The following is a 13,963-nucleotide window of genomic DNA, read 5'->3' as shown; positions in this document are numbered from 1 at the left end:
TTGTTTATTTTTGTTTTTATTTCCATTTCTCTAGGAGGTGGGTCAAAAAGGATCTTGCTGTGATTTATGTCATAGAGTGTTCTGCCTATGTTTTCCTCTAAGAGTTTGATAGTTTCTGGCCTTACATTTAGGTCTTTAATCCATTTCAAGCTTATTTTTGTATATGGTATTAGGGAGTGATCTAATCTCATACTTTTATATGTACCTGTCCACTTTTCCCAGCACCACTTACTGAAGAGGCTGTCCTTTCTCCACTGTACATTCCTGCCTCCTTTATCAAAGATAAGGTGACCATATGTGCGTGGGTGTATCTCTGGGCTTTCTATCCTGTTCCATTGATCTGTCTTTCTGTTTTTGTGCCAGTACCATACTGTCTTGATTACTGTAGCTTTGTAGTATAGTCTGAAGTCAGGGAGCATGATTGCTCCAGCTCCGTTTTTCTTTCTCAAGATTGCTTTGGCTATTCGGAGTCTTTTGTGTTTCCATACGAATTGTGAAATTTTTTGTTGTAGTTCTGTGAAAAATGCCAGTGGTAGTTTGGTAGGGATTGCATTGAATCTGTAGATTGCTTTGGGTAGTAGAGACATTTTCACAATGTTGATTCTTCCAATCCAAGAACATGGTATATCTCTCCATCTATTTGTATCATCTTTAATTTCTTTCATCAGTGTCTTATAATTTTCTGCATACAGGTCTTTTGCCTCCGTACGTGGGTTTATTCCTAGATTTTTTTTTTTTTTTTTTGCGGTACACGGGCCTCTCACTGTCACAGCCCCTCCCATTGCAGAAGCACAGGCTCCATACGCACAGGGCCAATGGCCACGGCTCACGGGCCCAGCTGTTCTGTTGGCACACAGGATCCTCCCAGACCGGGGCACGAACCCGTGTCCCCTGCATCGGCAGGTGGACTCCCAACCACTACGCCACCAGGGAAGCCCCTATTCCTAGATATTTTATTCTTTTTGTTGCAAGGGTAAATGAGAGTGTTTTCTTGATTTCACTTTCAGATTTTTCATCATTAGTGTATAGGAATGCCAGAGATTTCTGTGCATTAATTTTGTATCCCGATACTTTACCAAATTCACTGATTAGCTCTAGTAGTTTTCTGGTAGCATCTTTAGGATTCTCTATGTATAGTATCATGTCATCTGCAAACAGTGACAGCTTTACTTCTTCTTTTCCGATTTGGATTCCTTTTATTTCCTTTTCTTCTCTGATTGCTGTGGCTAAAACTTCCAAAACTATGTGGAATAAGAGAGGTGAGAGTGGGCAACCTTGTCTCGTTCCTGATCTTAGTGGAAATGCTTTCAGTTTTTCACCATTGAGGACGATGTTGGCTGTACATTTGTCATATATGGCCTTTATTATGTTGAGGAAAGTTCCCTCTATGCCTACTTTCTGCAGGATTTTTATCATAAATGGGTGTTAAATTTTGTTGAAAGTTTTCTCTGCATCTATTGAGATGACCATAGGGTTTTTCTCCTTCAATTTGTTAATATGGTGTATCACGTTGATTGGTTTGCGTATATTGAAGAATCCTTGCATTCCTGGAATGAACCCCACTTGATCATGGTGTATGATCCTTTTAATGTGCTGTTGGATTCTGTTTGCTAGTATTTTGTTGAGGATTTTTGCATCTATGTTCATCAGTGATATAGGCCTGTAGTTTTCTTTCTTTGTGACATCCTTGTCTGGTTTTGGTATCAGGGTGATGGTGGCTTCATAGAATGTTTGGGAGTGTTCCTCCCTCTGCTATATTTTGGAAGAGTTTGAGAAGGATAGGTGTCAGCTCTTCTCTAAATGTTTGGTAGAATTCGCCTGTGAAGCCATCTGATCCTGAGCTTTTGTCTGTTGGAAGATTTTTACTCACAGTTTCAATTTCAGTGCTTGTGATTGGTCTGTTCATATTTTCTATTTCTTCCTGATTCAGTCTCGGAAGGTTATACATTTCTAAGTATTTGTCCATTTCTTCCAGGTTGTCCATTTTATTGGCATAGAGTTGCTTGTAGTAATCTCTTATGATCCTTTGTATTTCTGCAGTGTCAATTGTTACTTCTCCTTTTTCATTTCAAATTCTATTGATTTGAGTCTTCTCCGTTTTTTTCTAGATGAGTCTGGCTAATGGTTTATCAATTTTATTTATCTTCTCAAAGAACCAGCTTTTAGTTTTATTGATCTTTGCTATTGCTTCCTTCATTTCTTTTTCATTTATTTCTGATCTGATTTTTATTATTTCTTTCCTTCTGCTAACTTTGGGGTTTATTTGTTCTTCTTTCTCTAATTGCTTTATGTGCAAGGTTAGGTTGTTTATTCAAGATGTTTGCTGTTTCTTAAGGTAGGATTGTATTGCTATAAACTTCCCTCTTAGAACTGCTTTTGCTGCATCCCATAGGTTTTGGGTTGTCATGCGTTCATTGTCATTTGTTTCTTAGTATTTTTTTATTTCCTTTTTGATTTCTTCAGTGATCACTTCGTTACTGAGTAGTGTATTGTTTAGCCTCCATATGTTTGTATTTTTTACAGATCTTTTCCTGTAATTGATATCTAGTCTCATAGCATTGTGGTCAGAAAAAATACTTGATACAGTTTCAATTTTCTTAAATTTACCAAGGCTTGATTTGTGACCCAAGATATGATCTATCCTGGAGAATGTTCCATGAGCACTTGAGAAAAATGTGTATTCTGTTGTTTTTGGATGGAATGTCCTATATATATCAATTAAGTCCATCTTGTTTAATGTATCATTTAAAGCTTGTGTTTCCTTATTTAGTTTCATTTTGGATGATCTGTCCATTAGTGAAAGTGGGGTGTTAAAGTCCCCTACTATGAGTGTGTTACTGTCGATTTCCCCTTTTATGGCTGTTAGTATTTGCCTTATGTATTGAAGTGCTCCTATATTGGGTGCATAAATATTTTCAATTCTTATATCTTCTTCTTGGATCGATCCCTTGATCATTATGTAGTGTCCCTCTTTGTCTCTTCTAATAGTCTTTATTTTAAAGTCTCTTTTGTCTGATATGAGATTTGCTACTCCAGCTTTCTTTTGGTTTCCATTTGCATGGAATATCTTTTTCCATCCCCTCACTTTCAGTCTGTACGTGTCCCTAGGTCTGAAGTGGCTCTTCTGTAGACAACATCTATATGGGTCTTGGTTTTGTATCCATTCAGCCAGTCTGTGTCTTTTGGTGGGAGCGTTTAATCCATTTACGTTTAAGGTAATTATTGATATGTATGTTCCCATTCCCATTTTCTTAATTATTTTGGGTTTGTTATTGTAGGTCTTTTCCTTCTCTTGTGTTTCTTGTCTAGAGAAGGTCCTTTAGCATTTGTTGAAAAGCTGGTTTGGTGATGCTGAACTCTCTCAGCTTTTGCTTTTCTGTAAAGGTTTAATTTCTCCATCAAAACTGAATGAGATCCTTGCTGGGTAGAGTAATGTTGGTTGTAGGTTTTTCTCCTTCATCACTTTAAATATGTCCTGCCAGTCCCTTCTGTCTTGCAGAGTTTCTGCTGAAAGATCAGCAGTTAACCTTATGGAGATTCCCTTGTGTGTTATTTTTTGTTTTTCCCTTGCTGATTTTAATATGTTTTCTTTGTATTTAATTTTTGACAGTTTGATTAATTTGTGTCTTGGCATGTTTCTCCTTCGATTTATCCTGTATGGGACTCTCTGTGCTTCCTGGACTTGATTAACTATTTCCTTTCCCATATTAGGGAAGTTTTCAACTATAATCTCTTCAAATATTTTCTCAGTCCCTTTCTTTTTCTCTTCTTCTTCTGGAACCCCTATAATTCGAATGTTGGTGCATTCATTGTTGTCCCAGCGGTCTCTGAGACTGTCCTCAGATCTTTTCATTCTTTTTTCTTTATTCTGCTCTGCAGTAGTTATTTCCACTATTTTATCTTCCAGGTCACTTATCCGTTCTTCTGCCTCAGTTATTCTGCTGTTGATCCCTTCCAGAGTATTTTGAATTTCATTTATTGTGTTGTTCATCGTTGCTTGTTTCATCTTTAGTTCTTCTAGGTCCTTGTTAAAAGTTTCTTGCATTTTGTCTATTCTCTTTCCAAGATTTTGGATCATCTTTACTATCATTATTCTGAATTCTTTTTCAGGTAGACTGCCTATTTCCTCTTCATTTGTTAGGTCTGATGGGTTTTTATGTCTCTCCTTCATCTGCTGTGTGTTTTTCTGTCTTCTCATTCTGCTTATCTTACCGTGTTTGGGGTCTCCTTTTTGCAGGCTGCAGGTTTGTAGTTCCCGTTGTTTTTGGTGTCTGTCCCCAGTGTCTAAGGTTGGTTCAGTGTGTTGTGTAGGCTTCCTGTTGGAGGGGACTAGTGCCTGTGTTCTTGTGGATGAGGCTGGATCTTGTCTTTCTGGTGGGCAGGTCCATGTCTGGTGGTTTGTTTTGGGGTGTCTGTGGACTTATTATGATTTTAGGCAGCCTCTCTGCTCATGGGTGGGGTTGTGTTCCTGTCTTGCTAGTTGTTTGTTATAGGGTGTCCAGCACTGTAGCTTGCTGGTCGTTGAGTGAAGCTGGGTGTTGGTGTTGAGATGGAGATCTCTGGGAGATTTTCACCATTTGATATTAGGTGGAGCTGGGAGGTGTCTTGTGGACCAGTGTCCTGAAGTTGGCTCTCCCACCTGAGAGGCACAGCACTGACTCCTGGCTGCAGCACCAAGAGCCTTTCATCCACATGGCTCAGAATAAAAGGGAGAAAAATTAGAAAGAAAGAAAGAGGCTAAAAAAAAATAAAGTAAGGTAAAATAAAATAAAGTTATTAAAATAAAAAAGTATTGGGAAAAAGAAATTTTTTAAGTAAAAAAAAAAAAAACCAAAGAAAAACGGACATATAGAACCCTAGGAGAAATGGTGAAAGCAAAGCTATACAGAGAAAATCTCCCACAGAAGCAGACACTCACAAAAAGAGGAAAAGGGGAAAAAATAATAAATCTTGCTCTCAAAGTCCACCTCCGCAATTTGGGATGATTTCTTGTGTATTCAGGTATTCCTCAGATGCAAGGTACATCAAGTTGATTGTGGAGATTTAATCCACTGCTCTTGAGGCTGCTGGGAGAGATTTCCCTTTCTCTTCTTTGTTTGCAAAGCTCCCGCTGTTCAGCTTTGGATTTGGCCCCGCCTCTGCGTGTAGGTCGCCGGAGGGCTTCTGTTCTTCGCTCAGACAGGATGGGGTTAAAGGAACCGCTGACTCGGGGGCTCTGGCTCACTCAGGCCCGGGGGAGAGAGGGCCACGGAGTGTGGGGCAAGCCTGCAGCGGCAGAGGCCGGCGTGACGTTGCACCAGCCTGAGGCGCGCCGTGCATTCTCGCGGGGAAGTTGTCCCTGGATCCCGGGACCCTGACAGTGGCGGGCTGCACAGGCTACCCGGAAGGGATGTGTGGATAGTGACCTGTGCTCGCACACAGGCTTCTTGGTGGTGGCAGCAGCAGCCTTAGCATCTCATGCTCGTCTCTGGGGTCTGCTCTGTTAGCCGCGGTTCGCCCCCTTCTCTGGATCTCCTTTAAGCAGCTCTCTTAATCCCCTCTCCTTGAGCACCAGGAAACAAAGAGGGAAGAAAAAGTCTCTTGCCTCTTTGTCAGGCCCAGACTTTTTCCCAGACTCCCTCCCGTCTAGCCATGGTGCACTAACCCCTTCAAGCTGTGTTCACACTGATCCTACCGAAGCCCGAGCCTCAACTCCCAGACCCGCCCGCCCCGGTGGTGCGCAGACAAGCCTCTCAGGCTGGTTAATGCTGGTCGGCACCGATCCTCTGTGCAGGAATCTCCCTGCTTTTCCCTCCGCAACCCTGTGGCTGTGCTCTCCTCCGCGGCCCTGAAGCTCCCCTCCTCCGCCACCCGCAGTCTCCGCCCGCGAAGGGGCTTCTAGTGTGTGGAAACCTTTCCTCCTTCACTGGTCCCTCCCACTGGTGCAGGGCCCATCCCTATTCTTTGTCTCTGTTTTTTCTTTTGCCCTACCCAGGTACGTGGGGAGTTTCTTGCCTTTTGGGAGGTCTGAGGTCTTCTGCTAGCGTTCAGTAGGTGTTCTGTAGCAGTTGTTCCACGTGTAGAAGTATTTCTGATGTATCTGTGGGGCGGAAGGTGATCCCCGCGTCTTACTCTTCCGCCATCTTCCCCCTCTCTCTATCCTGATTCTTATATTGTACATTTCTTTGGATTTCTTGGCCTTGGTCACAAAAATCAAGGCTTATTTTTAAGCATGCTCTTCATTCATTCAACTCAGCAGTCATTGGACTTTAGACCCAATACCATTTGAGGAATTGTGGAAGATGTAAGGAAATGAGTCATTGGCTTAGGCTTCTAGATCTGCAAAATCAACTCAGGCATATAAAAGAAACATGCTTGAAAAAGTGACTGTACAAAGGTTCAATTTTAAAGTGGGAAAATAATAGATATGTAGTTAAGTGCAAGAAGAACAACGTGTAGCCGTATTAGCATGTTGCACTTGGCCTTATACTTATGAATCAAGACTTGACAGTGATGTCTGGTACTATATAACGATGTAAAACATTTGGATACAGCTGTATGACTATTTATTTTATCTTTTCTGAGGTTAATTTGTGCTTTTATTTGCCAGTAGACTTAACCAACGTGGCCTGCCAACTTTTTTGATCTAAAAGACACATTTTACATCACAATCCAACAAACACACACACATATAAAACATGTGTACATATATAAGTGAAACAGAAGTTTTGCCAAAAATGTCTATCCTGAGTGTTAATTCTTTTTTTTTTTGAGACTTTTTTTTAAGCAGTTTTAGGTTTACAACAAAATGGACAGGAAGGTACAGAAATTCCCCATGACCCGCCTCCCCACACATGCATAGCTATTATCAAGAGTGGTAGCTTTTTTTTTTTCTTAAGCCAGGGATGAACTGCCTTGGCACATCATAATCAACAAGTTCACAGTTCATCTTAAGTTTCACTTTAACGAAGTGAATAGTGTTGCATGTTCTATGGGTTTGGACAAAAGTATAATGACATATATCCATCATTATAATGTCATACAAAGTATGTCACTGCTCATAAAAACTTATGTACTCTGTGTATTCATCTCCCCCCTCCCCTCAAATTCCTGGCACCAGGAATTTGATCTTTTTATTGTGTATTTATTAAGTTGCTGAGATATGCCTGTGCATTTTGCTTAGTAGGTCTAATAATGTGTTGCTATATTTTCTTTTTTATTAAAAAGAATGACACATACATTCCCTAAAAGAACATTACCCTCTACACAAATTGTTTATCTTTTTGGCTCATTATAGGTTTTGGGTTATGTGGAATTCCAGAGAATCTTATAGGAGCTTTGCTAAAGACTGGAGTAAAAGGACTAACTGCAGTCAGCAACAATGCAGGGTAAGCGTGCATTTTTAAAACAATTGGCTTGAAAGAAATGACAGTCCTCCATGATACTGAAATGAAGTCTATCAGTGAAATGAAAAATTTCCCTGACAAGAGCAGTATGCTCGAGGATCAAAAGATAATGTTAATTGGGACTTCCGCCACAGTCCAGTGGTTAAGACTCCGCGCTTCCACTGCAGGGGGCATGGGTTTGATCAGGGAAACCAAGATCCTGCAATGAAAAAAAAAGTATGTTCAAATTGAGTCCTTCATTTTAAAATTTAAAGAGGTTCCTTTATGTTGTATGTTATTGTAGATCTTTATTTATAAAGGAAGATGGACATCCATTTGAAATCTGTTTCAAGTCTTCTTTTGGTTATGCCCTTACCCTAGATTATACATAAAGAATACCATCAATCATTACAAATGTTGCTGGTCTTGGTAAAAGGAGGAGGGTATGCAGCTGGCACTTAAGCCAGTAGGCTCACATATCAAAATGGTCAAAAATGAGCCATAACATTTTAATGATGAATGGCCTGCATATTAAGATATATTTAGTTATCAAGGAAAAAGCTATTTTTGTGCAAAATGGTAAATTGTCAGCCCTCTTTTAATAATGAAAGACTTTAAAGATCTTAAAAATTAAAGAAATTAACCGAATTGGCATTTAGTTTAGTCTGTTATCATAAATGCAATTTAGAAGAAATAGCACAGATTATTTAGGAAACAAAACTGATCTACATTTGTGCTCATTTTTTCCTTTGCTGAGTTTATTTATGCTATTATTTTCATTTGGAAGGCTCTCCACTTCTCTGCCTATCCACATCTTTCCCATCTTACAGAAGAAGCCCTATCTAATTATAGAACTGCTCTAACCTTCATTGATCTTTCCCCTTTCTGAATTCCTTTGGAGATGGTTAGCCTTTCTTTGTGTACTGAATTGTATTTATTATCTCTGATGTATATTACAGGCCAATCCTGTTACTTGGAGTAGTTTTCTTTTTTCTTTTTATTTATTTTTTGGCTGCTTCACGCAGCATGCGGGATCTTAGTTCCCCCACCAGGGATCAAACCTGCGCCCCCTGCAGTGGAATCATAGAGTCTTAACCACTGGACCGCCAGGGAAGTCCATAGAGTAGTTTTCTATTTCCTGCTATGCTTAGCCTATAGTCTTAGAATCACCGAGAGTTGGAGCTGGACGGGATTGTAGAGATCATCCGTTCCAGTTCCCTCATTTAACAGGGGAAACTCATCTGTAATCCGGGAAGTAACTTGTTCATGATCACTTGATATTTCTTAAACACATCCTGTGCCCTTTGAGCTGACTTTATATTTATTAAAAATACTTTTGATTATCAGTACTTGGTTGGGTTTTCCTGTTAGCTCAGTGCTTACAAGGAGTGGTGTAGATCAATGTAAATTTTCGATGCAGAGTAGGTACCGATAACCTACTTCGCTGAACTCAAAGAAGGCACTTTGCATACCCTCATTGGAAGTTGATTCTCATAATTAGAGGAGTTTAAATCCTTGAGGTCTATAGGGATGAGGGCTTTGTTTTGATCCTTAGAGTCAGATAAATGAGGACAACTTAGCATTACTTTATTGGAGGACCAACGACATGGTTTGAGTTGTTGGGTAAATGTAGAGAACATGGAATTAGAAGTAATGGTCATCACCAATATGTGGAATCGAAAAGAATGATACAAATGAACTTATTTACAAAACGGAAATAGACTCACAGACATAGAAACAAACTTATGGTTACCAAAGGGGAAAGGGGGCAGAGGAGGGATAAATTAGGAGTTTGGGATTAACAGATATATACTACTATATGTAAAGTAGATAAACAAGGACCTACTGTATAGCACAGGGAACTATATTCAATATCTTGTAACAACCTATAATGGAAAAGAATCTGAAAAAGAATGTATATGAATATATAACCAAATCACTTTGCTGTACACCTGAAACTAATACATTGTAAATCAACTATACTTCAATTAAAAAAAAAAAGAAGTAATGGCTATTTTCTCCTAAGACTCCATCTATATAAGTTCTGCCTGAATTGGAAGTCTTTCCAAAGCTCAGGATTCCTGATTGTCTACTTTTGTTTTATTTGCTTTTAATGATCACTAAGACCTGTTGGCCTGAGGTACCACTTACTTTGCTATGGAGTATTAACTGTCAGTCTTGATATGACAAACCCTACCTTAGGATCATTCAGACGAATTAATACTTTGATATGGATTGATTAGGAAGGCAGGAAAATTGCAGATGTTCCTTTGATCTTTGGAAGACTTTGACATGTGAATTACAAGCCTGTATAAACCAAAAGTTTCACGATATGCTATATATCAACCAATTAAATCACAGAGCCAAGGGAAGAATAGGTGTGCTATATTAGTTATTTTCATTTCCTCATGACAAGGTAATTTTGGATTACAGTTCTTGAAAGTGGGGATTTAGACAGCTCCAAGGGCAGCCTCACTTTCATGTAGAAGACTAATAAATACTGACATATGTACAGCAGTCCTCCCTTATCCATGATTTTGCTTTACGTGGTTTCAGTTACCTATGGTCAACCTTGGTCTGAAAATATTAAATTGAAAATTCCAGAAATAAACAATTCATAAGTTTTAAATTACAGGCTATTCTGAGTAGTGTGATGAAGTCTCGGGCCCTCCTGCTCTGTCCTGCCCTGGATGTGAATCATACCTTTGTCCAGTGTACCCCTCCAGTTGGTCACTTAGTAGCCACCCTGGTTATCAGATCCATGGTCATCAGATCCACTGTTGCTGTATCCCCGGTTATCAGATCCATGATCTGTATCGCAGTGCTTATGTCCAAGGAACCCTTATTTTACTTAATAATGGCCCCCAAGTGCAAGATTATTATTAACAGTGGAGAGCTGTTTCCTCCAGCCCTGGGCCTGATGGGATGAGGGGAGGGGGCTGTTTGGACCCAGAAGAAAGCCTTATGGAGGGGGCTATCCAATGTGCTGCAGCCTGCCAGGGAGAGAGCCAAGGGAATAGATGTCCTGCTACCATTCTCCCCCCAACCCCCCCCCAACCCCCCTGGTGGTGCCTTACACTGGCTGAACCCAGTCAGCAATGGATGGGCCCAATCAGAAGCCAGAGGGCAGGGCACCCCATGATTCAGTCTACACAGGGCAGCTGCCCCAGGCTAGAGGTTGGAGAATGGATACAGAGGGACACATAGCAAATATCTAGCATGAAGACTTGATGATTTTCATTTTTATTACAAAGGAGCCAGTGAGGAGGGGGAAAGTGAAATCAAGCAATAAATTCATTTGACAAATGGTCAACAGATGTTTATGTAGAACCCTATCTGGAGGAAAAGTTTCCAAGAGAGATGGAAAGGCCAGTTCAAGGCCCCTAGACAAGATGTCTGGTATGTTTGAGGAACTGTAAGGAGGCCAGAAGAGGTAGAGAAGAGAGCAAAAAGGAAAATGGGAGGAGTGAGGTCAGAGGTGTGAAAGGGCATTCCATCCCATCCCAGGGGGTCTTGCAGTCCACTCTAGAGACATTTGCTTTTACTCTAAATAAATGGGTACCAAGGCAGGGTTTTGAGCAGAGCAGTGACATGATCTGACATATTTTATTTTATACTTGCATTTTTGGCTGTCATTTTATGAGTAGATCGTAGCAGGCAGGATTAGAAACAAGAAAGGTTACTGCAGTATCTGGGAAAGAGATGGGCCGGTCCCAGAGAGAGAGTGAGAAATGCTCAGATTCTGGATAGATTCTGAAGGTAGAGTCAGGATTTTCCAATAAAGTTGCTGTGGAATGTGTGTATCAGAGATCACACCATGAATTTTGTTCTGAAGTAGTGAGGATGGGGCTGCCATCAGATGAGATGAAGAAGGCTGCAGATGGAGCTGAATTGAGGGGAACAGAATTGTTTACCTGAAGAACTGAACGCCTAGCTAGATAGTAATTAGCAGTAGGTAAAAAAGAAACAAAAAACGTAAAGCGTTTTGTGTAATGTTTTGCAAGACCGACTTTTTAGTGATTTGTAGCCCTCTAGTGGACAAGTGTGTTATCAATCTTCAGGGAATTTTCACATCTCAAAAATGCACTCTTGAAAATACTTGTTATTTAGGCTTTAGTTTTCTTTTGAACCAAGTAAGAATAAATCATGCAGGTATTTCTTTTACACTCATGGTGGGTGGGAAATGTTATTAGATTCAATATTGGAAGCTAGGACTATAAAACAAGTCTATCAGGAGGTTGACAGTTACCTGTTACCTGAACTACTTTAAGGTATTCAGTGTGTCAGGACAGTTGGGGGGAGGTTAGAGGCTTGGAAATGCATTCTGAGAATTAGGAAAGAGTTAGTTGAGCGGGAATGGCCACTTGTGGGCATGAGAATGAGGAGGGAGAGTGAAGTCGAAGTTGGGAGAAAAGGAGGTTGTCAGGAGAAATGTGAGTGGTTTGTCATACAAAATTTCAAGTTTTTGAATGTAAGTGAGATTAATATTCTATCAGATGTCCCTTTGATTGTAAGCTGCTTGCATTTTCCTTCTAGGGTTGACAACTTTGGTTTGGGCCTTTTACTTCGATCCAAGCAGATAAAACGCATGGTCTCTTCGTATGTGGGTGAAAATGCAGAATTTGAACGACAGTATTTATCTGGTGAATTAGAAGTAGAGCTGACACCTCAGGTAAAAAAAAATTTTTTTTTTTACAATACTAATTTATTTTAAAATATACCTTTTTCCTCCTAGAAATTTCATTGTGTAAGAGAGGTAAGGTAGAATGATCTTTTGCCAAACCAAGGAATTGTGTTTATAGGTCATACCTCTTGCTTGCTAGAGAACTATTTTGTTGCTGTGCACTGAAAAAGAAGGTGAAAATATCTAGGCTTCAGGATAAAATTTTAAGTTTGGCACTATAATGTATATTTCATTGGAGCATGCAAAAGAAATTGCTGGGATGTTTGATGATTGTCCTAAAAGTCAATTCCTATGAATCACAGAATTAGAAATTTGTGAGGAATCTGGTCTTGCTGAGACATAAGACAGTAAAGGCCATGGAGGGACTACATCACAGAGTAAGTGCTGGGATCAGAGCCCAAGTGTCTAGAGAGCTGATGCCATTACAAAGGAAGCAGTGATTGCAATTAATCTAGCAAGTTTCTGCTCACTTTATACACCATTTCCTCTCCTAACTGATTGAAGAGTTTGTCACTGAGCAAAGTTTTTGAAGCCATATGAGTAAAACAAGGGTCTACAGGTTGTATACATTACTCTTCCATTTTGACATGGTCTGCCTTCATCTCTGAAACTGAGCCCACCACACTGCTTTATTTTGTCAACAGAATGTATTATTACCACTAACTTCATCAAATTGGTAATAATGTAATATAGCAGAATTTTTAAAAATTCAATCATTAAATCAATGTATATGCTTATCTGGAGAGAGCAGGCATGGGAGAACTGTTTTTTCTACTCGAAGCTTCACAGTGATTTTCCAAGTCACACCTGATCACTCTACAGTGTTGGCACCTGTGCCTCTCATAGCATTACACATGCTTGATTTATCCAATCTTCATTTAAAGTTTTTTGAGAATAACAAAAGGTGTACTATCTTCATCGCTTGTGCCACTTTTACAAAATACCACAGACTGGGTGGCTTAGAAAAGAGAAATTTATTTCTCACTGTTATGGTGGCTGAGAAGTACAAGATCAAGGTACAGGCTGATTTGGTTCTTGGTGGGGGGAGGGGAGAGAGGGAGAGGGACAGTGAGAGGCAGAGGGAGAGTACGTGCAAGTGAGTGCTCTAGGGTCTCTTATTACAAGGACACTAATCCTCTTTGATCAGGGCCCCACCTTTATGACCTCATTTAACCTTGTTGCACGTTGGGGGTTAGGGCTTCAACATGTGGATTTTGGGAGCGGGGGGGAACACAAATCCGTCCATAGCATATAGTTTTCATCTTCACATTATAGTTTGAGGTAACATATCCTTTGAGTTTGGAGCTATTGAAAATTAACTTTACAATTACCTTTTTTATCTTTTTTTTTCTTTTTTTGACTGTGCTGGGTCTTCGTTGCGGTACGTGGGCTTGTCTAGTTGTGGCACACGCGCTCTAGAGTGCGCAGGCTCAGTAGTTGCAGCACACGGGCTTCTCTCTAGTTGTGGCGCATGGGCTTAGTTGCCCCATGGCATGTGGGATCTTAGTTCCCTTACCGGGGATCGAACCTGCGTCCCCTGCATTGGAAGGTGGATTCTTAACCACTGGACCACCAGGGAAGTCCCTGCCTTTTTTTTATCTTTTGCATTATCCCTTATTTTGTCAGAGGGCATATACATGGGAAAGGAACTTCCTTAATATTTCTTTCACATTCTTCCTTTAAGCTGAAAGAAGTCAGAATTTCCTGCCCCAGTTTAGTGGTGCATGAGTAAACATTGGCTCTGGGAACTCGTTTTGCAGCCTGAGAGCCAGGGAGGAAGTGCTGATGAAGTGGTAGGGATTAGGACTCCCTTCGGGGTTGGATGTGGGGTCTTGGTGGTACCTGCAGGGGGCCTGTATGTGGCAATAGTCGATTTTCATGCCTTTGCCCAGTTGGACAAAGAGGAGTATAGTAT

At 40.3% G+C, this 13,963-nt stretch overlaps 1 protein-coding gene across 4 annotated transcripts in view; it reads left to right on the top strand.

The window, feature by feature from the left end:
• Positions 1–13,963, top strand: part of OXCT1 (3-oxoacid CoA-transferase 1) — a 144,570-nt gene that overhangs the window by 5,910 nt on the left and 124,697 nt on the right. For all 4 annotated transcript variants that reach the window (XM_073802083.1, XM_019930091.3, XM_019930094.3 and 1 more), the window contains exons 3-4: positions 7,277–7,367; positions 11,901–12,036. In XM_073802083.1, the coding sequence (XP_073658184.1) occupies positions 7,277–7,367; positions 11,901–12,036 (227 nt within the window). The remainder of the gene's footprint in view (positions 1–7,276; positions 7,368–11,900; positions 12,037–13,963) is intronic.

This window comes from Tursiops truncatus, chromosome 3 (genome assembly GCF_011762595.2).
Source record: "Tursiops truncatus isolate mTurTru1 chromosome 3, mTurTru1.mat.Y, whole genome shotgun sequence".
In the NCBI taxonomy this organism is placed as follows: Eukaryota; Metazoa; Chordata; class Mammalia; order Artiodactyla; family Delphinidae; genus Tursiops; species Tursiops truncatus.
This window is presented reverse-complemented; position numbering and strand designations above follow the sequence as displayed.